Below are 22678 nucleotides of genomic sequence, written 5' to 3'. Positions count from 1 at the left end.
TTCAACCCAAGTCGTACAATCAAAATGTGCTTTCTATGGAGCTTGAATCTTCATTATTATATGGTTGTAGAACTTACTGACACTGGTAGCATCACAACTTACTATAGACATCCAAACGATTCCCAAACCTCGTAGGACAGAAGGGCTCGAGGAACTACTAGGTAAAGAAAGATGCGCCTGGCCAAGGACTGAACTTATACAATGAAAAGCCGGTCTAGGGCAAATCAGGGAGACATTAGTAATGGATATATAGCCTCTCACCTCGCTATCTATAGATACTTTTCTGCAAAGAGGCAAATGCGCTGTCCCAGTCCGCTTCATAGAGTTTCCCTGCATTGAACCGGAGCCCCAGTCTTGAACCTCAAAGCAAGATTAGGAATGGCACATTTTCATTCAGCTTTGCTACTTTATTCCAACCTATTAACCAGGGGCGTCACGCTGACAAGCACATAACTTTTAAGGTTTACACAGAAGCGGAGCCATGCCCGTACTCACTTCCTTCAGCTCGCGGGTGTACCAGTAGCCTTAATGGTGCAGCAGATTAGATGTGAACATAGAAAGACAGATAGTATGCTTATATTAAATCTAGATATGTTACCTTGGTAAGGCCAAATACTTTATGCATGTTTCTAAAGACCTTCCCGCGCTGTTCTACAGAAGCAGGGTTGACAAGAGCCCTGGCAGCCGGTTCTTCAAAAAATATAGGTATTAATTTATATACATTTCCTTCCTTCATGCTTGGATAATTGCTGTTCTGTTAAGGCGATACACGGACCGCTTAAAGGGTTCAATGTGCTCTTTTCTTCGTTCTTGATTCCATGAGTAGTTCACCCCGGGCCTTGACCGGGCTACCATGGTATCGCATAGTAAGAGGCGATACAATGAGTTAGGTCGCGCAACGGAGGACATTCGAACGTCATACAATAACAGTGCGTTGATGATTTAGGGGTTCTAGAAGACTTCTGGCAATGGCCTTCGCCGACGCCAAGTGTGGCGAAAGTATATTTCCGGCTGCACCAATGCAGGGAAAGAACCCCGCCGGGGCTGGGCCTGGGACAAGCGGCGACTACCAATTTGAGACGGAACACAGGACGCCTGACTCTAGAAGCCCTAAGCCAAGCAAGGACATGGAAGTGGCCTTGAGCGCCCCATAGCTGGCTGTTCAACGCGCCAGAGAACGAGACAGCGAATGGACAAGCCAGGTGATACCAATCGGGGCGGAGTATAATCGACTGACTCAGACGAGACAACCAGGGAAGGAGAGGCTTCTTGTGTACCCCGGCCTTGCCCTTCGTATTCAGGGCGCCTTATGAACACTCTGACTCATCGGGTTGACAGGGCAGGGCGGCTGAAGCCGACACCCATCACAAAAGATTAGGATTCGACCCTGGAATCAATATACCTTAACACGGGGAAAGCTGACAAGGCCGAAGCACAGACCAGCTCCTTCAGCCCCCTGGGCCCCTGCATCCTTGCACATTGCATCTTATTCTCATTCTTCTCGGGCGCGACGCATCGGAGACTAATTCGTCCGAGATCCTGACACAGGACAGCTCAGCCCCCGCGGTGCACTAACGCGAAACAACCAATTATTGGCAAGCAAACTAACCAGACACAAAGCGAGCTAGCTGCTTACGGTGCTTAGCTCACGTGGCGCCAATAGATCGGATTTCCAATGGTGACTAATGCCGAGAGAACGGCACATGCGATTCGTCCGGGGCGTGGTAAGCTGAGTTAGGGCTACAGCTACGCGGTCGGCTTTGTTTCGTCCGCGCATGGACCATTGCGTCGGATTGGAAATCGAGGCTGAAAGAAGCATCAGCTCAGAGGAACATAAATACTGGGCGTTTCCCGTGCTACCTCGAGCTGTACCCTCGGTTTTGTCATCTCATCTCTCGTATTCATCTCCCACGGTCAGCCGCCATGCCCCCCAAAACCATCCTCATCCTCGGCGGCTCCTACGCCGGGATTTCGACAGCCCACTACATCCTCAAACACGTCATCCCCTCTTTACCGTCCCCAGAAACATACCAGGTGATTGTGGTCAGCAGTTCGAAAGAGGTAGTCTGCCGGCCTGCGACACCGCGCGCCTTACTATCCGACACCTACTTCGACCAGAGCAAACTCTTCGTAAATATCAAAGAACAGTTCACGCAGTACGGCAGCAAATTTCACTTTATCCACGGGCGCGCAAAACACCTCGACCACGGCAGACGACTCGTGATCATCGACGAGATCACGGATACGACTACCGGCGCGGTGCACAATGAGATCCAGCTCGGGTACCATGCTCTCGTGATTGGAACGGGAGCGTCGACGTACTCGCCGCTCTTTAGTTTGAATAGCCAGGGGAAGCCCGAGCTCATCGCGCGCTGGAACGAGTTTCGCTCCGCAATGGCAGAAGCAAAAAGTATCGTCATCGCAGGCGGCGGACCGACGGGTGTCGAAACGGCCGGTGAACTCGGCGAACATATCAACGGCAAAGCAGGCTGGTTCGGCTCTAAGGCGCCAAAGTGCAATATTACGCTCGTGACCTCTGCCGCTGAACTCCTCCCGCAACTCCGTCCCGCGATCGCGCAGACGGCCGAGAGCTACCTGTCCAAGCTGGGCGTTGAGGTTGTGAAGAATGCTAGGGTTGAGGGTGTTGTTCCGACCGAGGCAGGGAAAGACGCGCTCACGGCGAAAACTGAGGTCAAGCTTAACAATGGACAGAGTTTGCATGCGGACTTGTATATCCCCGCCTACGGCACAATCCCCAATTCGTCCTTCCTCGACGATAGTCTGAAAGCTCCCGACGGACGTGTCGCTACGAACCCCACAACCCTCCGCGTCGATAAAGCCGGGCCCCTTGTCTATGCCGCCGGCGACGTGTCGGACTATGCACGTGCCGCTGTGCACATCCTCACCGAAGCGATCCCCGTCCTGTGCGCGAACCTGAAGCGAGATTTGCTCTCTGACGCGGGACAGACTGTCTCCGGTGAAGACAGAATTTTCAAAGTCGATGAGTCCGAGACGCAGCTTGTGCCGATTGGACGCGCGAAAGGCGTGGGCGCCGCCAAGGGGTACCGCGTGCCGAGCTTTTTTGTCTGGTTGATTAAGGGGAGGGATTATTGGCTTGGTATGACGCAGGGGACGTGGAGTGGGAAGGCGTGGGCGAAGGAGGTTTGATCTGAGCTGCAGCAGTTATGTATGGGGATTGTCTGTGGAATTGGGGATGGTGAGAGATAGAGGCGAGAATAAGAGTGTGGTAATATCCAGCCCCAGGGGGTAGTCATAGTACCTAATGTACCTGGGTGGTTCAATAGCGATATATCATTTAATTTACTGGTTTTCCTCTTCATCATTGGAACAAGAACAATCAGACCTTAGGTATGCTCTGTGCCTGTTGGATGAGATTGATTTCAAGTGTTCCAGTTATTTCTAGCATCGGATTCTGCCATCCCCAGAGCTTATGCCGTGACCTTGAATCTGAATCTTGGGTAGGTGACTCCTAACAGCCATCGGCAAGTGGTCTGAGTTAACCTCTTGGATGATGAACTCTGTCGGAATCAAACCAGACTGACTATGGGAACTGTCACTACCTTCCCGTGGTTTGTTATATATCCTGGTCACGCAATGGAATCCTCGAGGTTGTCAATTGGGTGCCTACGCACCCTAATGGATGCCTATGACACCCAACGCGACACTGTCGGCAGGAGGGAGCAAACTGCAGAAGGACATTTTCCGGATTTGGCCTGGAAATCGAAAAGATGTGATGCAACCCCTTCAAAGCTTGGTCATGAAGAGATCTTGCTTGAGCGAAGTCCAAACTTGTTATTGCTATATAGGTATGTGCAAGTTCAGTTATATAGAAAGTCTTTGAACTTTTAGTGAAAGTAATTCTTCCAATGAGAGATTTACACCAAAATCATTTTCACCTAAAGCCGTTAGCCAGCAGCAAGTGCTCAAACTCAATGCTTTGTTGCGTACCAATGCCACGGATATCGTAGGCTTTGCGGAGAAAGGGCTCAGAGATATAAAACTCAATACATTCGGCTGGGACCCATCTGTAGGCAACCCAGTAATTAGAGTTCGCATACTGGAAACCGGTCGGTAAACGTCTAGTTCGAAGAGCCATGCCAAGTGACTCGGCTAATGTTGTCGTGCGATTAAAAAGAACGCCCATCGCTAGCAGGTTGGAGACATTGATTACCGCTATCATCTTTCCAGCCCTATCGTTGAAGTCCCATCCTGCAATTACCTTTGAGATCCGTGACAGACTATCGGATAATGCAATAAGGTCCGACGGCTGGTCTCCCTCGCATTGATTTCTCAAAGCAACTTCGTCCACGAGTGAGCTGTCAAGAAGAGTGCCTTCATGATAAGACGGAGAAGTTAAAGGCTGGTTTGAAGACCGGGAGCCTAGGTTTTGACCATGGCGACTCCGGCATCCACCTTTGAAGGCGCGATACAAGAGCTCTGGTGTATCTGGTTCCGGATAATCCTTGGGCGGGCTGAACGTTCGACTTATGAGGAATTTGTTGAGCATACAAAGTGTTTCTATGTCATTTCGATATGCCAATCTAGCGTCCCCGAGCCTGGTTTTGACAATCTTCCTCATTTTACTCAATGGCATTCCCTGTGCGGAATTAGTAGACTCGAGCTCTGTTCTCGCGTTTTGAACTTTGATGCCGGTTAATTTTGAGGCCACGAAATTGAGGCTTTCGGCGACGAAGACATTGTCATCATGAAGACAGCAGAGTTCCAGTTGGAGAGCATTGTACTTGTCAGTTACTTTGGCATTACGTTCGACCACTTGGTCGTGCTCCTTTTTCGCTTCCGGGAAGGGCTCATCGGCAAACCCAACGCAGCAAACTCTGTTAACAGAAAATTCCCGGAGTCCATGCATTTCCCTGACTTTGTCCACTGGCATCTTCAAAAACAAATTTATTCTCAAAACCGGTTGGCTTGACGCATAGAATTTGTTATCCTGCCAGCTCACTGCCCCAGATGTTGTCGGGCCGCGGGAATTCGGAGTTACAATGACCCGTGTCAGCCAATTACCTACCTAAATACGGTACCAGTACGGGACCGGTAATATATTCGGAGAAAAGGCGGGACCTTCACGAAGCCTTCAGCCTGTTTCCTTTGCTACCCCACAATCTAAGCCAGAAAGAACGCGGGCAAAAGCTGGGATTGACGTCTATTGTGGTCTACAGCAATACCTTCTTTGAGGCAAAAAACGCCACCCAAAAGCCTAGTGCTAGATCTATTGTATGTCAGCTTTGACGTCTCATATCAGGGGAAACGAATCTGACAAGCTGAGAAATACAACAAGCACCATCGCCTGAGTTACGCCACTTAGCTCCTGAATAACTGCAATAAGCACCAAAATGCCACATCAAGCTACATAGGAACAGGAAAATGGGAGTTGACAGTTCATTCTCATATATAGTTTAGTCTAATACCCCGTAGGGCTTCAAAAGATGTCAAAAAGTATAGAACCCTGGCACCATTTTTACAAACAACTATACTACTCGAGGTCTTGCTAAATATTTCTAATGCATAGTCAAGAGCGTCAAGCAATATTTGTATGCACTTTATACTCATATTCATATGGTACATTGTATAAACCAGAATAAGCTAGAACTGGACTCCGCTCGCTTAAGAACAATGACAAAAGGAATTATTGTACAGTCGTTACTCGTAGCATATGGCATTGCACAGCCGAGTATCCTCGGGGAAGAGCACGGCAATCGGAGAGATGCTCATGACGAGATCATCGTCTCATGCTGCGGAACAGCGCTTAGTGGTGGCCTACATGACAACGATTAGCAACCCCATAGACATCTACGCGAAAGCATCTAGGGGAAACTCACGACCAAGCGGCTTCACCCTCTTCGAGATATCCTTCGCCTCCTTCTGCTTGAACTTGGCAAGACGCGCCCTGCACAAACACATTAGCATCTCTGCCTCCCACACCCCTTAACACTTCTCAACAAGAACAGGGTTGCTTACTCCTCCTTGGCATCCCTCTCCAACTCCCTAACATTATTCCGCGCCTCCTGGACCGCAAGTCGACTCGCATAAAGCGCCTTATCCGCGGCTCGCTCCGCCTCCTCAGCGTGCAAAACTCGTTCGCGGGCTGCTGTGATCGACGGATCCTCGGTGTGTTTGCTTCGGAAGAGGCCGCCGTGGCTGCGTGTGCTGGTACTGTGTCCGTGGCCGTAGCTGCCGCTGCTGTGTCGACTGGAGCCTACGGCTGCGCCGGACGAGCTGTATCCGCTTGATTGCGAGCCGCGGTGGGAGAAGAGTCCGCCGGAGGATTTGTGCGTGCGGTGCGTGTTTGGGTCGTCGATGCTAGAGCGCGAGCCTGAGGAGGACATGCTGTCACGGTGGCCGAAGAGAGGCATTTTGGTAGCTTATTTGCAGGTAGTATGAAAGGGGTAGATTGAGATGGTAATGTAGATAGTTAAACTAGATGTTGTGGATTTATGATGAAGCTGGTATGCTGGAAGAAAGGAGTATCTCGGTCGTCGTTCAGGGTCTCTATATAGACAACTTTCCCATCTGACGTCAGCGTCACACTCAGGATCATAATCTCAGCATTGCTGTGGTGTTGATAGCAAAGACGACGGACATGACGTGGGGGCGGGTGACGGGGGTGGCGAAGGGTGCCAACGCGGCAAGGGATCGCCCTTAATATACGCTGTTAATATCACCGATGCGTGCTATTGGACTGAGGCCAACCAATTGAAGTTTCAGAGTCAAAATGGCCAATAATCGGGCTCGAGGAGATTAAGATGCAATATGCCATCGTCGTCAGAGGTGCGGTCTGCCATACGATCGTAACAAACTGCCGTCGTCAGCTGGTGATATTGTTGATAGACAGGAAACTTACAGCGAGGTGCGATTTCGTCAGGTCTGACGTCGACCAGGTTAGATGGATGTTGGAGATTCTTGCGCGATGAGGTGACCGTGCTGGAGATGATGCTTGCTTGCTTGATGTCCGTACTGGAGGGCTCTGACGGTCAACCGGGCATAAGATGAAGCGGGAAGAGCTTGATCATGACGGTGTATAAGGCATCAAGCTGAACTCAATGAAGCAAGTAGCTTTGTTGTGCTCGGTGCTCGGTGGTTCACCCATGGCTCCGATAGTATGCCCAGCGTCCGTCTGTACGGTTAGCCACTATGAGCATGAAGCCTGGACTATGTGGCTATTTCTACATGTGGACTTATGCAGGCCAGAGGGAAAGGGTCCATGGCAAGAGTGGAATCCGGGGAAAAGTGCGAGTGCCTCGTATTGCTTGCCCAATTGGTTCCCTGCGGCTGTCGTCATTGAGTCAAGCTTCTTCCAGTCTTTCATTCCTCTAATGTTCTTGACAGCTCCTATCGTCTTTTCACGGTCCGGTCCGTTCGCTTCTATTGAATGATGCTTATGAGGCTTCCAATGCCCACACCATCTCCATCTAGGTAAGTGGCAGCACCGTACTGTTATATTAGATACGTTCATACCATGTTGCGGTCGCATCACGACTCAGAACGTACTACCCTAGTAACTTACACCGGTCGCAAAGGCTAACCATGGATACCTGGTGCTTGCTGAGGACCTAGGTTTATAGTCCCCTTTGCAGAGCTGATATATCTGCTATAAGAGCGTGCAGTCATGATTGTTCAGTCCCAACCTTGACTCCTGAGGAGGAGACACTGATGACGCTGATGCTTGGCAGCTGCAGGCCAATCGAGCTCTCCGCTAGCCTGTTGCTAATGCAGGCTATTATTAGTTATCCTTGGGGCCAAAAGCCGTGCTGATGCCGCTATGCAGCACAGCCACCCGACCGCGTGCAACCCACCCCGATTCCCAGCTCTCCAAATCTTATGCTCGAGTCTCGACTCTCGTGTGACTTTTCAAGGTCTCCGTCTCAAGCTGCCCGCTTGGTATTTCCCTCTGCAAGGGCCGCGCCGCCCTGGGGCTGAGCTTCGTTCTGCATCCCCAGCACGCGACCGAGGGCGCCAACAGTGATGAGTTGATAAGCCAATTCCTCTTAGTTCGCTATGCAAAGCCCCCAGCCACGAGTTGCGTAGCCAAGTCCTGCGGTTTCTTTTTCGGTCTGCACGACATGGACCCTCCTGCAGGCTGAGCCCGTCGGCCGTCCGTATATCTTCAGCTGTCACCCTGCAAACCCGCGAAGATGGGCTCCGAACGATCTCGCCGTAGCGATAACAAAACTCACCAAGTACACGAACGAAGCCATGCAGATTGAAGCACTGAACACGACATTCGGACCGCCAGTCTCACAGCCGTACTCGCACGCGACCCCAGATCCTCCACCCGCCGAACCACCACGAAAATGGTACTGGGACTTTGGCGACATCCGCCTCAACTTCCCCCCAGACGGGGTGAGTGAGATCGCTGTGATGGAGCAGTGGAGCTGGCACGACGACGCCTCACAAGGTCACACTGCGAACTCTGCACACCGACTCGATTTCTACCGCCAGGACCAGATTGTCCAGCGCCTATACGAGCCAACACCAATGCACGGAGGCCGGCCTCCGACGTCAGGCTTCCAGCTCGCAATTGTGCCGTGCTCGTTCCAGTCGCTGCCATGCGTGGGGATCGAGCTGCTCGACGCAATGAACCAAGCCCTGGGCTTGCCAAACCATCATCACGATTACGCGTCTGTGCGATCTGGAGCGATTGGTATTTTCCAGATGCCCGGTGGTAGTTGGCGTATGTCTCTCCCCATCATGTTAATCACCGTATTGATCAGTAAAAGTATTCGCCCGCCCCCGCGCCCCCGACTTCTCCTCCATCACCACAATCATCCACTACAACCCCTCAACCAACACCACGCGAGGGATCCAGTACTACGACTCCGTCTTCCCGCAGTCCACCAACATGGTCGCCGAGTTCGCAACCTGCCCCCACCCCCTCCTCATCCCGCTCATCGCGTGCGAACTCACCCTCCACAACAACGCCTACCACCTCGAGCGGTACCAGACAACCCTGGAACAGATGGAAGGCGCAACGGGGTACGGCGTGCTGAACGAAAAGGGCCCGGGCGCGGACGATTACCTCGACCACAGGATGCTGGTTAAGCACCTGAGTAAAGCGCGCAGCGGCGTTCATCTAGCCCTTGCGACGCTGCGCTCAACGAAGTGGTGTGTTGAGTTTATCCTCAGGAAAATCGACTGGGTTGATGAGCGGCTTACACCAGAGACGCGTGATCGGCTTGGCCATGCATCTATGTGTCTTCGTGAGCGCGCGGAGTTTGTGTCCAGTACGATCGAACATGCCCTGCTCCGTGGCGGCGTCAAGGAACGACTCGAGGGCCAGCACTCGACGCTCTTTAACCTGATCACGCAGAACGACTCCCTCCTCAGCACAAGCATCGCGCAGGATTCGCGCGAGATTGCGGCCGCGAGTAAACGCGACAGTTCCTCTATGAAGATCATTGCGTTTCTGACGACGTTTTTTCTGCCTGCGACGTTTGTTGCTGTACACCCACCCTTCCTTCCTGTCCTCCGCAATAGTTAAGTGCGTGCTAACCCGTATGTAGACATTCTTCTCAATGCCCCTCTTCAACTGGGACAACCCGTCCATATCGCACGTCGCGACAGGCCACTTCTGGATCTTCTGGGCTGTTGCGGCCCCCCTTACACTCGCGACAATGGTCTGCATCGTGGCGTGGGCACTTTGGCATGCGAAGAACACGCGCGTCGCGGACAAGAAAGAGAGAATGGGGTTTAGCCAGGCGATTGCGGACGAGGCGATGAATTTGAAGAGGGCGGCGACGTTAAGAGAGGCGGATTTCAATGGCAATGTTAATACGGGTGTCAATGCGGTGTGAATAAGATTGTTGGTCTGGTTAGTATGTTGGGATGATGTTTGTATGTACTTTGTTGGTTTGATATATGCTATGCGCTATGTACGATGAGATGAGTTATGTCCATAATGATAGATATTAGATACCTTCCGCTTGTCCAAGGTTGGCATCCCGCACCTAATCCAGCGTAATTGGATGCATCTTCTTAAACACATTCGCCGGGTCAAACTTCCTCTTCAGCTCTTTGAGTCGAGGCAGGTTCTCGCCGTAGATATTGCCAACCACCGCGTCGCCCGCTGTACACGCAACCGTTAGCAAATCCCCTATCCTGAACAAGGCCAACACTTTAGAGATAAGGGTAAACTCACGCTCCGCATAATTGATATATTGCGGCACCCCGGCCTCCCCCTTCGCGTCCAGATTACTGCCACCCCCCTTCTCAAGCTCCCCCTTCCACCGCTCCTGCACAGCCCTAGCCCAAGCCCGATGTTCCTGATCCTTAGAACTATCCGACCACCTCAACGTAATAATCCCATTCTGCGTCGTCCCGCGACTCGCGAACGCAGTCGCATCACGCGGAATTGAAACCGTCTTACTCATATCGTAAAATTCGAGCAGTAATGCACTAGCCCCGAGATCCGGATCACTCTGCACCTTTTCCGTGAACTCGGCCAACATCGTTGCAGCGAAAGAAGGCGAGAGGGGCGGGTTGAAGAATACGCCCTTGAAACTCTTCCGGTCGCCGTATGTTGCCATCGGGTTTTGGAGGGAGTTCATCTGGCTATACGGGATCATGGAGATGGTGTTCGCGACGTGTTCCAAGCCCAGCAAGTCTGCGAAACGGGTCTTTCCTTCAGATTCGGTCCCGTTGTAGAAGACTAATACGTTAACCATGGGAACCGGGGCACCAGGCGGCTGCGCAAATATCGCGATCGCGCCCGAGCGCGGATCCGGCTTTTCCAGGAGCAGAGCGTTCAAAATCTCAACGACCCGCTCAACCTTGTCGGGTGTGTACGCTAATATCCCGGCGTACACGGGGTCTTTCTGCTCATAGCCCTGGAAGGTGAAACTGCTCACGATGCCGAAGTTATAACCCGCACCACGGAGCGCCCAAAAGAGATCACTATTCTCCTTCTCGGACGCAGTCACAATGGTTCCGTTGCCGAGAATCACCCGCGCACTGAGCAGATTGTCAATGGTAAGCCCGTACTGCCCGCTAAGCCACCCGTACCCGCCTCCCAGTGTAAGGCCGCCGACGCCGGTATGGTTCACGGTCCCCCCCACAGCGGCGAGGTTATATTTCGCTGCTGTCTCGTCGACGTCGCGCCAGACTGCGCCGCCTTGCACGGTTATTGTTTTGGACGCCGGGTCAACGGTCACGCTGTTCATCCGGGACAGGTCGATTACCAACCCGCCTGCTGAGGAAGAGGTTCCGCTGACGGAGTGGCCGCCGCATTTTATGGCGAGGTCGATTGGGATTTCTTGGGATTGGGACCATTTTAGGGCCGTGAGGATGTCGGGTTCAGAGGTTGGTTGGATTACCACGCCCTGCAAGCGTTAGAAGGAATGGAGGTTGGTGTTGGGAATTTTGTAGAGGGCTGAGGACAGGGGTCATGTACGGCTTCTTTCCGCCCGGTATCGGACCATCTCCGCAGACTCTCCTGATACCCCTCATCGGCTGGTGTGAAGATGAGCGAGGAGGTGAGAGAGGAGCGGAGGGACTCGATGGCGGCGAGTGGGATGGACATTGCGCGTGTGTTTTGGTGGAGGCGAGTAAAACGGGGGAAATTGAAAGGAAAGGACAGGGGTCTTTATCTTTATCTGGCGGTGTTGTTATCAGCTGGATGGAGCTCGTATTCAACGGTGGCCGGTGATTAGTGATCGTTGGAGCTGCGCGGGGTATTTATGAAGAATGTCTGGGTTGCCCCTCGTATAGTGGGGCTCGGCAGCTGGGGTCCGTGTCTGCTGCTCGGCTTTCCGATTCTTTGGAGTCGGAGTTCCGATAACCTGAAGAGGACTCGTTATCGAAAGGCCCGGGGACTGCTGATCATTCTCCATCGTTTGGGTCTAAAGTAGCTTTTTTGTATCTGTCTGTGTTACAGTTATCCTAAGATAGATACCTTCTACTCTATTAAGAGCGAATGAAAGATTCTTGCAATACGTAGCGCAGGCCCTCGGGGTATTTATCCTGTCTTTATATCCACTTTCCTACCCATATCCGCGGGGAATCTCCCGCTAAACAGGTAGGCCTTCATTTCGAGTACTCCAGTATATCTTGGAAGGAGGGGGGAAATATCATCTCCTATTCATGTTGCAGGCGAAAGACCTCGTCCATAATGTGATCAATGTTATCTGCTAAGCAAATCAATGGCACAAACTCCGCCAGCCCTAGGTAGTACCTAGGTAGGGCTAGATAAGGAAATGCTTGTGTATACTCCGCCGGGTGCTTTTGCGTTGCATGCAGCGGGAGAAATGCCCGCTGCCTTGGGTATATTACGTTCCAGGGCGGGCAGCTTGCTACCACACCTAAGGTATATGCTCTCAACTTCTAGATGAGATCTTCTGCAAAGGATCAGTCAAAGGTTCTGAAATGGTCAGGACTTACCTGTCTTTCTATTCTCATTTGCAGGCTTCTTCGCGATATCTGATTATTTGAACAGGACACGCCGAGTCTGAATACAGCTGCAAAAAGAGATGATATAACACTACAACTCGAGCAACATACATATAGCCTACCCCAGACACGACGCTCATCACCATCTCTCCTCCAAACAGCCCAACTAGACCCTAAACAACCCCCAGCGCCACGAACCTCGCCGGCCTCACAACCTCAACCCCCATCCCCCTCTCCAGCACACCCCCAGTCTTCACCGTACACATAACCCCCGCCAGCCGCTCCTGAATCTCCCTCTTCCCATCTGCACTGCGAACAAGGAATTTCTCCATGAGTCCCGGAACAAATTTATCGATCTGCTTACACGGGTTCCGCAGCCCCGTTAACACGAGTACGGGCCGGACCTGTCCGTCCTTGTTCACGAACCGCAGTTCCGTCCCAACAGGTAGTGAAAGAAGGTCTATGCCTTGTGTGGTGATATTCTGACCCAAAGCCCCGGGTTCAAGGAGTCTCTTCTGTTGATCAGCACCCAACCTGCCCGAGACCGAAATCCTCTGTAATACTTCGACCGGCATAATATGAACCTGTCGCAGATTTGGGGGTGGTGGTTTAATATGCAGTCGCGATAGGTGCTGGACGGTAGTCCCTGCGTGCGCGTCGCCCTCGATGCCGTGGTTTGCGATGAGTTTTAGGCGGGAGACGGGAGGTTTGGAGAAGGTGTGCGTTTTTGAGGTTGAGAGGGAGAGGATTGTTGCTTGTGACTGGTTCATTATGCATGTGGTTATTGAGGTTGATTTTACCCTAGAAGACGTGGGCGCTGAAGAGGGGACCGGGATGCGTTCGCTACAACAGGAAGTCTTTATCTATATAAGCAGGACAGAAAGGAATACGAGGATTACCTTGATAGGTGGGTGGGAGTGAGTTGACTTCGTATCGGACCACGTCTCAGGCAGCCATGCAGTTCAGGCCATCCCGAGGTCTCCTTCTCTTATTCCTCATTACGGCGAATCGCCATTGCAGAGGTAGTATTCTCCGAGTGGCGGACGGCAGACTCACATGCAAGTGAGTGAGGGGTGCAGCTGGCATAGACGATCGTGGGGAGTCATCCAATAAGGGTTGCGTAGTATAGAGCGAGGGAAATATGTGCAGAAATGACAATATCTACAGTAATTATAAACCCTCCGCAAAGTCCCTCTTCATCTGCTCCTCAAACTTCTCCCACGTCCCCTTCACCTTACACGCCGAGGTCCAGTAATTCCCACTCCCATCCTTCCCCAGGATGAAGAACCCGTCGGCCGGCTTTACAGGCCCATGGTTCTCCTGGACATACGACGGCTTGCACGGCTTGCTCTGGTGATCCGTTCGCGCCGGCGAAAAGTCCAAGTCGTATAAGCCTGCCTTCGCCCAGTTCGAGAATCCAACCTGCGCCATGCCCCCGTCGCCCATGATCACGATCGGAAGACCTGTTCCGGACGTCCGCACCATCTCGTAGTATGCCTCGTGCTGCGCGCGGGTTCCTTGTGTGTTGATTGCTTTCCGAACCTGCTGCGCGAGCCAGCTGAGTGGTTTTGTCGTCACCTCGCCGACTGTAACTAGGATATTCGACCACCCGAACGCGTTGCCGACGTAGGGGTGTTCCGCCGATGACGGGATGAGGCCGCCTTCGAAGGCTTTGCGCAGCGACATGGCGATCGATGCGGCGACTGTTCTGTTTGGGTCCATTCCCATCTGCCCGACGACGCAGCGCAGGATCCAGGCCGTGACGACGTCGTTTTCTGTCAGGAAGACCTTGCTCTCGTCGCCGCCGGTTGTTCTCGCTTCAGCGCGCAGCTCTTCCAGTGCCTTGTCCAGCTGCGGCCGCCAGTAGCTCTCTGGAATGCAGACCATGCGGTTCTCCTTTGCGCGGAGCAGCATGTCGACTCCATATCCGAGGCCCCATTTGAGAATACCGCCCCAGCCAACCTTTCGATCAGTCAGGACGTGCTTCTCGGTCACTGGTCGCGAGCCTGTCGCAAGCACGTCGAATGGATCCGAATCGGGAGAAACTGGCGTCGGGATTGACTCCGGTCGGCCCCAGAGCGTCGCGCTCCATCCTTCCACGACGTACTGCATGCCCAGCGCATCGAAGGCGACATGCTGCCATTGCAGAGTTACGATCGTCCTATCGGTAAAGCTGTTCACGCGCAATCCTAGAACAGGTCGGTCGGAATTCAGGTAGTCGCTTATCCCGTTGGGCTTGTATCCAGGCTCCCATGCTAAGCTTTCCAGCGCGTCCGGATCGCCGACGATTGCCGGGGTAGGGCTCGGTTTGGATATGCGCGCGGCGGCGGGGTGTTCTGAGGATGGAATGCCGTGGTCGACGTGTGCGAAAGAGATGGCGGGTCTTTCTGTCGTGAATTCGGAGGGAATGTGCCATTCGATTTTGCCAGCGGCCTAGCCACGTTAGCCTGCATAACCCAAGAAGACGAAGAGCGTACATTCTTCCGCAATCGCCCTCCTAACCTTTGCCAGCCGTCTCGCTTCACCAAACTTTCCAATGCCTCGCGCAGCACCACCGGATCCAAAACCGCATCAAACACAAGCGAAACCGCCATATTGTTCCCCTGGACCAACAGGCTGTTCTCGAAAAAGTGCAGCGGCAGCACCCGATCGCCGGGGACTGCCTCGGGAACATGTCCAAAAAGCCAATTCATTGCGCCGCAGAAATAGTCACTTGGACGTATCAACCGTTCGAGAGACCGATCCTCGGCTGCAGGCGGGGGGGTTCATACTTATTTCACCAGCTCACCTGCCCAGGCCACCCGAAGCACGCCGAGGTACAAGCGGGCGAGAACGCCTGCACACCTTTTGGCAGGTCCAGTGCCACATGGGCGCACTAATCTCTGTCGTACTTTATCTGTCAGAAACTAGCCCGCGCTAGGGCCGTCGTTAACAGACAGGATGCGCTAACGGACGCCGCCAACTCGCTTTCGATCTAAGCCGTGTCCACTTGGAGGCGCTTGCAGGGATCTGGGCCGTTGTGGACCGGGTTCAATTTGACAGGCCGAACTAGGAACTCCTTCTCGGAGGATTTGCTCTGCAGAGTCGCTGCAGAGGGTTGTGACGGGTTGGCGTGGCGTATGATGTCTGCTTGTCGCATCCTGGAGCCTCTAGTCTGGGGGTCAGTGTTTCACAGCGTCGGATGACGGGTCACAATCAGATTGTTATAAGTTGGGGGCGCTTCCTGTCGACGAGATGGTCTTGCTCGTCCGACCGAAGATAAGGCATCATGGATCTTACGACTACCCCTGGGATGACGCCGCCGGCGGGCCATACTCCTCAGTTCAATGCGCCATACAACTATCTGCAAGTTGGAACCATCGTCGCGTTTGCGGTGACTTTCTTCTTTGCGACGCTTTTCGTGGGGTTGCGATACTTCCAGGCGTTCAAGTTGACGCAGAAGGTTGAGCTTGATCTAGGTAAATCGTGCCCTTCTGTGCTCCGAATGTCGCTCATGCCGCTTAGGAATAATCACCGTTTCCTATGGCGTGGCTCTCGCATACTTTGTCACCATGCTGGACCTGTTCAGTCATGGCTGGGGGAAGCACATGTGGGATGTCAGCCTCGCACAGCTGATGGAGTTGAATAAGGTGGCACCACCTATCCGCTTGCACCAGGGCAGTCTAACAGAACTGGAGTAGGCCCTCCTCCCCAACACGATATGCTATCTCATCTGCCCAGCGATCACAAAATTGGCGATTCTGTCCGTCCTTTACCGCATCAATCCGGCCAAGATCTATCGCTTTGCCACCATCGGCGTCGCCTTCTTCATCTTCGTATACACATTGACACTCTGCATCATCACCGGCGGTCCCTGCTCACCGTTGAAAGATGGAACACTGCAGTGTCTCGAGAACGTCGCGCTATCCGGTGCCGTCCTGAATATCGCCTCTGACCTCGCAGTGATCACCCTGCCCATCCCAACGGTCCATAATCTGCAGTTGCAGCTGAAGCAGAAGCTCACGATCGGGTGCTTGCTCGCGCTAGGCTCTGGGTATGCTCGCTGGATCTGATATGAAAGTAGCTGCTGATAAGGACAGTGTGATCGTTTGTTCCATCGCTCGCCTCCCCTACGTTATCCGGCTCAGCCACACCGCGGACTCAACATGGACTCAAGCCATTCTAGGCGTGTGGTCGATCGTCGAAGTAAACCTGGGCATCATCTGTGCGTGCGCAATGCGCTTCAAGCGGTTGATATCGACGTATCTTCCCCGGCTGTCGTTGTGGTCGTTCCGATCTCGGTCTCGCTCGCGGAGTGCGGGGGTGAAGAAGGTGACTCTCGACTCGGAGGGGAGGTTCAGGCCGGAGGGAAGTATGGGGAAACACGAGTATCGGTTGCACAGTCTGCAGCGGAGCAATGGCGATGATGAAGCGGATTATGGGACGAAGAATATCTCGGTGCAGCAGTCATTTGAGGTCAACGTCACACAGACAAGGGACCGGGGCGATGCGGGGAGCATGGAGCGGATTCTGAGTTGATTGGGTTGGAGCTGGAGGGTATCTGTTTCTTGTCTATATTATTTTGGTCTTTGAATTAAGCATCATTGAAGCATCTACTGCACTAACCTTATCCGATTCCTCGCTTCTGTCATTGTAGACTCAGGTACGGTCGGTCATAACCACCACGGTTGAGCAAACGCGACGATCCAAGGACGTTGGTGGGCAACGGAGGATCGCTAAATAACGGCATTTTGGCGGCCGGAACAATGGAAGGAGGGAAGTGCCTCTGAAGTTATAACTCCGCGTTGAGCGATGCCTGTAAACTCGGTGGGTTGATGATGAAGCTAAGTGGAACACCCGCCGTGATAAGGACCTTGGTGGCCCGGGGCGAGGCCCGAGCTTCCGAACACAGAAGGTCCGGCGATGGACCTTTCAACTCAAGACGGATTTCGCGCCGCTCTTTTGAATCAATTCGAACCGCATACTATCTCGATGGTACACTTCTACGGGCTTTTTCGGAAACATGAACGGTAGGTCTTCGGATTGAGAGGGCTTCGAGATTAGGTAGTCTAGGGTATCAATTATTTCGGAACCTCGCGCTTTTCAATGAACTTGGTCTCCCCAAACGCCTCTTTGACGCCCTCAGTACCAGTGACATCGCGGAACCAGTCCACGACACCGGGGTACTTAGTGCGCATCTCCTCGTCAATGCTGAAAGTAAATCCCCAAACCAGTGACGCCGCGACCGCAATATCCGCCAGACTCAGCTTCTCCGACGTAGCCAGCCACGTCCGGCCGGCGAGGTGTCGCTCCAGCGCACCGAGCGCCCGCTCAAGTCTCTCCAACGCCTGGTTATCCGTCGCCTCGCTGTAGGGAATCAGACCGACTCGCGGGAGGAAGCACGTAACGACGTGGTTGGCCACCTCCGTCTCGGACATTGTCACCCATTGTTGGATCGAAGCGCGCTCGGCGGGGGTTGTTCCAAGGAGCTGGTCTTTCTTTGGTCCGTGCTCGGCGATGAATTGCGCGATTGCGTTTGACTCGAAGAGGTGGACGCCGTCGGCGGAGGTGAAGGCGGGGGCTTTGCCGAGAGGGAACTTGTCTAGGAATTCGTCGGATTTGTTGTCAACGCCGAGCTTGAAGTGTGCGTTGTCGAGGGTGTGGCCGTTGAGGTTCGCGACGGCTTGGATCTAACACTACTGGTGAGCTATGCTGCTTATCGCGCTGAGTGGGGTAAGAGAGTTGTCGTACCTTGAAGACCCGCGGGTTGTTGGGGTAGGAGAAGATGGTTCCGAAGGTCATCTTGAGCTTTCTTGATTTCGAGGAGGAGGTAGGTGAGGGTTGCGAGTGCGACTCTAGGGACATGGTGTTCTCAGGAGGGACAATCGTCCTATAAATACCTTACAAAAATAAGCTGGTCGGAACATTTCTCAGCAGTGTATCCCACCGGCGGGGAGCTGAGGCTACACCGCGCCGCGGTCTGAGACCGGTGGGGAATGGGGAAAGAGCGAAGGAAACGGATCGAAGGCTGCGGAAGGGCCCGCTGGCTAATCATCCCACTCGGCTGGCCGGTGGGCAGTGATTAAAAGCCATCGTGAGGCCCTCCACTTCAGTCAGAACGTAGGGTATCAAGAAACTCGGTGAGGATTATGATGCTGTGATCGAAAAAGCTCCAGGAGCAAGAGTGAGACGAGGAGGATTCTGTGCGGCTTGGCGGGTTGGTCAGCGGCGCTTGGTCCTCGGCCCTTTAAAAACGCCGCAAAAACCGCAAAATGCCGAAGCTCAGCTCTCAACTGTAGCAAAGACTAAGGTAACAATGTTCTTCAGCGATGAAAAAGGCGAACTGTCTGAGAGATTCGTAGACGATCATAGATGGCTGATTAACAGCCAAACACTGTAAATTCCAGGAAGACGGCAATTTAACTGAAAGCAACTGGGTGTGCCTTGGCTTTCTCGACAACTTCAATTTGTTTGCTCCATGAACACTGGCATTTCAGGCGCGCTATTAGACGTTGCCATTGTTTCCAACCAAGTCATTAATGGCCGAAGCGGAACCAAGCAGCAGACACCCCAACGACAGATGGACCTTTGTTCGTAGCACCAGTGAGCGCCTCGCTGCCCTCTTTATCGTCTTCCTGTATCGGACGCCTAGACTCATTTCTCTTCGTTCAACGTTGGTGCTGGACATACGTCAATGTAATCGCCGTCAGCGAATGCAGAATCGCAAACTCCGCCGCACCATAATTCCCCGCAACGACGCCCGGTTGATCAACGGTTTTGAACAACCCCGATGGTATAGTAGCCTCAGCGACATACGCCCAAGCATTCAAGCCGGCGGAAGCAAAGGCTCAAGTCGCCGGGTCTTCGGATAGCGTATCTCGCGTCCAAGCCCAGGACATGGAGCTGCTGGCTTGGTAGAGGCCGGAGAGGTAGTATAGTGTCCATCTTCCAGCATGGCTCTCAGGGAATACGGGTGTGGTGGCGAGGGACAGAAAAATTATTGCTGCGCTGCTACTGCCAAATACTAGGAGGGGCCAGCGCCGACCGCGGAGGAGTGGGCCGCTGGACCATGCCATGCTTAGGGTCACGACGACGATGATGACTTGGGTTGGTGTGCTGTAGTTATCTGAGTCGTTAAGTTAGATAGCTTTCTTTGGTGTCGGGATGGAGGTAGACGTACTTATTTGAGCAACAGTGTAGGAGCCCGGTTTGATAGTGTTCCATGCCTTGGACCAGTATATCATGGAGAACATTGATTGTTGGCAAACGCAATTGCAACATCTGAAGTGTGGTCCGGGGTAGAGCTCGGCTTGGGAAGCAAATATCGCACCATCGATGATAAACAGCCATCGTCAACCAGCCTTCCCATGTACACCGTTGAGTCCATTGTAGGCCGCGGCCTGGGAAAAGAAAGCATCGGTCCAATAGTAGTGGCTATGTTGATGATCGCGATCCGGCGTCCAAGTTCTTCTTGCTGATACCAAGCCCCGCAAAGATAGGTCATCGTGGAGAATTGCTCAGTCTCGAATATATCAGAATCGATCGAGCGACATAGATAAGCGAATCCTTAGTCATAGCAGAGTGGCAAAATGTGACAATTGTCCAACCGATCTCCAGGAATGGAATGATCCATCGCGGTCTTGTTCGGGTGAGTAGCAGGTTGCAAGGCCAGATTGCGATGATGTTGACAACGGCATAGGCGGTGGTAGCATAGTTCATTTCCTGTACCTCATCAGCCGCAGTGTCTTATGCCGCTTGGGGCGTACGCACATTGTCATACAGCGACAGTTCTTCCATCATATCGCTGACAAAGGCATTGTGGAGGTTCGACTTGTCCAGATACTTGATGAAGATTACCAATCACCCGAATGTCATCAGCGTGAGGTCCAACTTGTATTCAATCCTCTCTTCAGAGCGCACGAGACACTTTCTGGCTCCGGGCAGACTGAACACTGACATTTTATAGACGGCGCCATTCTATTCTGCAACTTTCCCATCCGGACCGCCGAAGATCTGTCCAGCTTTACCCAAGCGTTCGATTTCACACAGCCGCATCAGGAAGTTGGCCTTTCCGGCAAGAGAACCACACTCGGAGGAAATGTCAAAACGGCAAACGAGCAACCTCCAAACGTGAGGTTCTATTACCACAACGAGTAGGGCCGCAGTGTTCATTTCCCCGGAATTCTCTTCTTCTTCTCGCAGAAGATTCCCGATGAAGGTGGCCAGACTCCCATCCTATAAACGATGGAATTTTATGAGAGGTTGAGGGATGAACTGTTGGAGTTCGTTGATACACTCATGTCGAAAGGTATCCTCCTCAAGTCCAGACTTTCTAGATGGTGGGCTAACTCGATGAATCCAGGTATTATCGGCCGCCAATACTACCCTTCGAAAGAGAACCCCGACGCCGTAACGATCGGGTAGAACTAGCAGAATGTGTACGGGTTCACAATTCGTCCCGAAGACTCCCTCGATGCCCAGCGCCGCAGATTCGAGGAGGTCCTAGCAACCCGCCTCAACGTTGAAGCCGAATGGCAGGACAACGGCGCCCTTCACGTTTTGCAGCGCCTGCCTGCTTTCCGCCGCATTGAATCCACCGGGCAAGTTGTCCCTTTCAATGGGCTCGGTGGCGTTTATGGTCGACAGCGCGATAGAGGAGCTCTTGCGCCGCCGTAGAGGGGTCATGATGGCGGGATTCATCTGCCGACGATGTACGGCGATGGGACGGAGATCCCAAGGGAGTATCTCGAGCGGCTTCTGCAAATCTCGAACGACATTGGCTTTCTCGTGCCATGGCAGGAAGGAGATGTCGCTCTCTTGGATAACTATACGGTTCAGGTACGTTTGTGTTCCGGCCGATGATGAACTTTTAAGATACGCACGTGCTGATCAACTCTAGCATGCTCGATCGCCCTGGTTTGGGGAACGGTCCCTGCTGGTTAGTCTGTGGGATGGGCATGAGAAATTCGTTCCGGTGTGACATTGTCCATGTCGAACATGCTAGTAAAGACATTGGATCGGTTTCTAAGCAAGATCTGTAATTCGAACAAATCTCCGATGAGTGATCAATAAAGATTCAGGAACGGCGTCGATGACGTGGGATGCAGTGAGGATAGCTCCAATTTGTCATCAATGGCGCAATCCTCCCTTCGGCCTCCGCAGTTTGCCATTATTCAGCGCTCTCTATAACATAACATCGGTACCACCACCTCGTTGCTTTCAATATCCATTACAATCTAATCATCATACTCTATTATACCAGAATTTATACCAAAATGACCTTCACCGGCCCCGTCGACGTCGAAATCCGCTTCCTCGATCCCCCAAAGGACGGCTCAATACCCCACGCCGTCGTCCCCGCATCCGGCCCTCCACAAGAAAACTACAGCGCCGTCGCCCACCAAGTCTCCCTCACAGACCTCCGCGACCACGAATCAGAATACAATCTCGATAAAGATGCCTTCGCCGCCCTCCAAAATGTCCCCTCCGAGATGACCTACGAGTCCTGGGACTCCGACGAGACCGTGAAGACAACCTACTACCGCGAAGTCGAGGAGCTCCTCTTCAAGAATGTCCCGGGCACACACAAAGTCGTAATCTTCGACCACACCATCCGTCGATATAACCCCGAGGCTGACCGACAACCCGTCGTCTTCGCGCACGTCGACCAGACGCCGAAAGCCGCTGCCCTCCGCGTCCGAGAACACGTCAATGACCCCGAAGAAGCCGAGAAGTTACTCGCCGGTCGGTGCAGGATTATAAACGTGTGGCGCCCGCTCAATGGGAAGGTCGAGTCAATGCCGCTGGCCTTTGCGACGGCTGCGTCGGTCGCACTGGATGATCTAAGCACCATCGAGCGCCGGTACCCGCATTACACGGGTGAAACGATGGGCGTGAAATACAACCCGAACCAGAAGTGGCTGTATTGGTCGGGCATCGATAACGATGAGAGGATCCTGATCAAGTGCTCAGATACGAGGGAGGATGTTGCGCGACGGGTGCCGCACTCCGCGTTTGTTGACCCGAGATCGACGGAGAATTCGAAGCCGAGGGAGAGTATTGAGGTTAGAGCGTTGGTTTTTGGTTGAGGTGATTGATGAGTAGCATGATCTTCGGAGTTGATGTGGTTATGATTTACGTCAATGCGTAATATAGTTTCTTTCTCAATGTTCGGGAGAATCGTGAAAATGCCACAAAATATATATATCTTTCAGGAGCTTCAATGTACGACAATAACGTCCAGATAGCAATAAGTGCCGTCTCGTCCATAAGCACCTAG

The 22678-nt window shown here is 52.9% G+C and overlaps 14 protein-coding genes across 14 annotated transcripts; 6 read left to right on the top strand and 8 right to left on the bottom strand.

Annotated features, from left to right (window-relative positions):
* Positions 1–751: 751 nt before the first annotated feature.
* BDW74DRAFT_155058 (uncharacterized protein) lies at positions 752–1202 on the top strand. The gene has a single exon (XM_073724770.1). The coding sequence runs from the start codon at positions 969–971 to the stop codon at positions 1152–1154; it is 186 nt and encodes a 61-aa protein (XP_073582769.1). The 5' UTR covers positions 752–968; the 3' UTR covers positions 1155–1202.
* Positions 1203–1855: 653 nt separating this feature from the next.
* On the top strand, positions 1856–3842 carry BDW74DRAFT_155056 (NAD(P)/FAD-dependent oxidoreductase). The gene has a single exon (XM_073724769.1). It carries the CDS (start codon positions 1924–1926, stop codon positions 3166–3168), a length of 1245 nt encoding a protein of 414 aa, XP_073582768.1. The 5' UTR covers positions 1856–1923; the 3' UTR covers positions 3169–3842.
* A 1-nt stretch (position 3843) lies between these two features.
* BDW74DRAFT_185746 (uncharacterized protein) lies at positions 3844–4912 on the bottom strand (the record flags this gene model as incomplete). The annotated part of the gene is made up of 2 exons (XM_073731102.1): positions 3844–3917; positions 3970–4912. 2 exons carry the CDS (start codon positions 4910–4912, stop codon positions 3844–3846), a joined length of 1017 nt encoding a protein of 338 aa, XP_073582767.1.
* A 641-nt stretch (positions 4913–5553) lies between these two features.
* On the bottom strand, positions 5554–6624 carry BDW74DRAFT_155053 (uncharacterized protein). Its single transcript, XM_073724768.1, has 3 exons — positions 5998–6624; positions 5859–5926; positions 5554–5796 (listed from the first exon to the last, which is right to left on the bottom strand). The coding sequence occupies exons 1-3, from the start codon at positions 6390–6392 to the stop codon at positions 5786–5788; spliced, it is 474 nt and encodes a 157-aa protein (XP_073582766.1). The 5' UTR covers positions 6393–6624; the 3' UTR covers positions 5554–5785.
* Positions 6625–7898: 1274 nt separating this feature from the next.
* On the top strand, positions 7899–9956 carry BDW74DRAFT_155046 (uncharacterized protein). The gene is made up of 3 exons (XM_073724767.1): positions 7899–8710; positions 8757–9478; positions 9540–9956. The coding sequence occupies exons 1-3, from the start codon at positions 8233–8235 to the stop codon at positions 9828–9830; spliced, it is 1491 nt and encodes a 496-aa protein (XP_073582765.1). The 5' UTR covers positions 7899–8232; the 3' UTR covers positions 9831–9956.
* A 27-nt stretch (positions 9957–9983) lies between these two features.
* Positions 9984–11554, bottom strand: BDW74DRAFT_179130 (FAD-binding oxidoreductase; the record flags this gene model as incomplete). The annotated part of the gene is made up of 3 exons (XM_073729367.1): positions 9984–10102; positions 10175–11354; positions 11426–11554. The coding sequence occupies 3 exons, from the start codon at positions 11552–11554 to the stop codon at positions 9984–9986; spliced, it is 1428 nt and encodes a 475-aa protein (XP_073582764.1).
* Positions 11555–12477: 923 nt separating this feature from the next.
* Positions 12478–13418, bottom strand: BDW74DRAFT_31870 (MOSC domain-containing protein). Its single transcript, XM_073732511.1, has 2 exons — positions 13320–13418; positions 12478–13263 (listed from the first exon to the last, which is right to left on the bottom strand). Exon 2 carries the CDS (start codon positions 13188–13190, stop codon positions 12594–12596), a length of 597 nt encoding a protein of 198 aa, XP_073582763.1. The 5' UTR covers positions 13191–13263; positions 13320–13418; the 3' UTR covers positions 12478–12593.
* BDW74DRAFT_31869 (uncharacterized protein) lies at positions 13419–15643 on the bottom strand. The gene is made up of 2 exons (XM_073732510.1): positions 14898–15643; positions 13419–14853 (listed from the first exon to the last, which is right to left on the bottom strand). The coding sequence occupies exons 1-2, from the start codon at positions 15111–15113 to the stop codon at positions 13591–13593; spliced, it is 1479 nt and encodes a 492-aa protein (XP_073582762.1). The 5' UTR covers positions 15114–15643; the 3' UTR covers positions 13419–13590.
* A 1-nt stretch (position 15644) lies between these two features.
* BDW74DRAFT_31854 (uncharacterized protein) lies at positions 15645–17034 on the top strand. Its single transcript, XM_073732507.1, has 4 exons — positions 15645–15878; positions 15925–16049; positions 16101–16453; positions 16500–17034. Exons 1-4 carry the CDS (start codon positions 15689–15691, stop codon positions 16936–16938), a joined length of 1107 nt encoding a protein of 368 aa, XP_073582761.1. The 5' UTR covers positions 15645–15688; the 3' UTR covers positions 16939–17034.
* A 446-nt stretch (positions 17035–17480) lies between these two features.
* On the bottom strand, positions 17481–18201 carry BDW74DRAFT_168525 (glutathione S-transferase family protein; the record flags this gene model as incomplete). Its single annotated transcript, XM_073726849.1, has 2 exons — positions 17481–18089; positions 18151–18201. The coding sequence occupies 2 exons, from the start codon at positions 18199–18201 to the stop codon at positions 17481–17483; spliced, it is 660 nt and encodes a 219-aa protein (XP_073582760.1).
* A 1046-nt stretch (positions 18202–19247) lies between these two features.
* Positions 19248–19643, bottom strand: BDW74DRAFT_179125 (uncharacterized protein; the record flags this gene model as incomplete). The annotated part of the gene is made up of 2 exons (XM_073729366.1): positions 19248–19525; positions 19580–19643. The coding sequence occupies 2 exons, from the start codon at positions 19641–19643 to the stop codon at positions 19248–19250; spliced, it is 342 nt and encodes a 113-aa protein (XP_073582759.1).
* Positions 19644–19775: 132 nt separating this feature from the next.
* BDW74DRAFT_31863 (uncharacterized protein) lies at positions 19776–20287 on the bottom strand. Its single transcript, XM_073732509.1, has 2 exons — positions 20170–20287; positions 19776–20121 (listed from the first exon to the last, which is right to left on the bottom strand). The coding sequence occupies exons 1-2, from the start codon at positions 20197–20199 to the stop codon at positions 19900–19902; spliced, it is 252 nt and encodes an 83-aa protein (XP_073582758.1). The 5' UTR covers positions 20200–20287; the 3' UTR covers positions 19776–19899.
* Positions 20288–20643: 356 nt separating this feature from the next.
* BDW74DRAFT_179124 (uncharacterized protein) lies at positions 20644–21075 on the top strand (the record flags this gene model as incomplete). Its single annotated transcript, XM_073729365.1, has 3 exons — positions 20644–20707; positions 20762–20819; positions 20889–21075. 3 exons carry the CDS (start codon positions 20644–20646, stop codon positions 21073–21075), a joined length of 309 nt encoding a protein of 102 aa, XP_073582757.1.
* A 512-nt stretch (positions 21076–21587) lies between these two features.
* On the top strand, positions 21588–22622 carry BDW74DRAFT_155033 (putative methyltransferase). The gene has a single exon (XM_073724766.1). The coding sequence runs from the start codon at positions 21675–21677 to the stop codon at positions 22485–22487; it is 813 nt and encodes a 270-aa protein (XP_073582756.1). The 5' UTR covers positions 21588–21674; the 3' UTR covers positions 22488–22622.
* Positions 22623–22678: the final 56 nt, after the last annotated feature.

Source organism: Aspergillus multicolor, assembly GCF_047715735.1.
Source record: "Aspergillus multicolor strain CBS 133.54 unplaced genomic scaffold BDW74scaffold_16, whole genome shotgun sequence".
NCBI lineage: Eukaryota > Fungi > Ascomycota > Eurotiomycetes > Eurotiales > Aspergillaceae > Aspergillus > Aspergillus multicolor.
The sequence above is the reverse complement of the archived record's forward strand: the minus strand, read 5'-3'. Positions and strand labels throughout refer to the sequence as shown.

Bases quoted from the DNA above. Each gene is read 5' to 3' on its own strand.
- BDW74DRAFT_155053 (XM_073724768.1), bottom strand. From the start codon at position 6,392: ATGCCTCTCTTCGGCCACCGTGACAGCATGTCCTCCTCAGGCTCGCGC. The intron at 5,927-5,997 runs GTAAGCAACCCT...GTGTTTGTGCAG, and splicing joins GAGAGGGATGCCAAGGAGGA to GGCGCGTCTTGCCAAGTTCA.
- BDW74DRAFT_31869 (XM_073732510.1), bottom strand. From the start codon at position 15,113: ATGAATTGGCTTTTTGGACATGTTCCCGAGGCAGTCCCCGGCGATCGG. The intron at 14,854-14,897 runs GTACGCTCTTCG...TAACGTGGCTAG, and splicing joins GAGGGCGATTGCGGAAGAAT to GCCGCTGGCAAAATCGAATG.
- BDW74DRAFT_155058 (XM_073724770.1), top strand. From the start codon at position 969: ATGGCCTTCGCCGACGCCAAGTGTGGCGAAAGTATATTTCCGGCTGCA.
- BDW74DRAFT_155033 (XM_073724766.1), top strand. From the start codon at position 21,675: ATGACCTTCACCGGCCCCGTCGACGTCGAAATCCGCTTCCTCGATCCC.
- BDW74DRAFT_31854 (XM_073732507.1), top strand. From the start codon at position 15,689: ATGGATCTTACGACTACCCCTGGGATGACGCCGCCGGCGGGCCATACT. The intron at 16,050-16,100 runs GTGGCACCACCT...GAACTGGAGTAG, and splicing joins AGCTGATGGAGTTGAATAAG to GCCCTCCTCCCCAACACGAT. The intron at 16,454-16,499 runs GTATGCTCGCTG...TGATAAGGACAG, and splicing joins TTGCTCGCGCTAGGCTCTGG to TGTGATCGTTTGTTCCATCG.
- BDW74DRAFT_155046 (XM_073724767.1), top strand. From the start codon at position 8,233: ATGCAGATTGAAGCACTGAACACGACATTCGGACCGCCAGTCTCACAG. The intron at 8,711-8,756 runs GTATGTCTCTCC...GATCAGTAAAAG, and splicing joins GATGCCCGGTGGTAGTTGGC to TATTCGCCCGCCCCCGCGCC. The intron at 9,479-9,539 runs GTACACCCACCC...ACCCGTATGTAG, and splicing joins TGCCTGCGACGTTTGTTGCT to ACATTCTTCTCAATGCCCCT.
- BDW74DRAFT_31870 (XM_073732511.1), bottom strand. From the start codon at position 13,190: ATGAACCAGTCACAAGCAACAATCCTCTCCCTCTCAACCTCAAAAACG.
- BDW74DRAFT_155056 (XM_073724769.1), top strand. From the start codon at position 1,924: ATGCCCCCCAAAACCATCCTCATCCTCGGCGGCTCCTACGCCGGGATT.
- BDW74DRAFT_31863 (XM_073732509.1), bottom strand. From the start codon at position 20,199: ATGATGGAAGAACTGTCGCTGTATGACAAT. The intron at 20,122-20,169 runs GTGCGTACGCCC...GATGAGGTACAG, and splicing joins AACTGTCGCTGTATGACAAT to GAAATGAACTATGCTACCAC.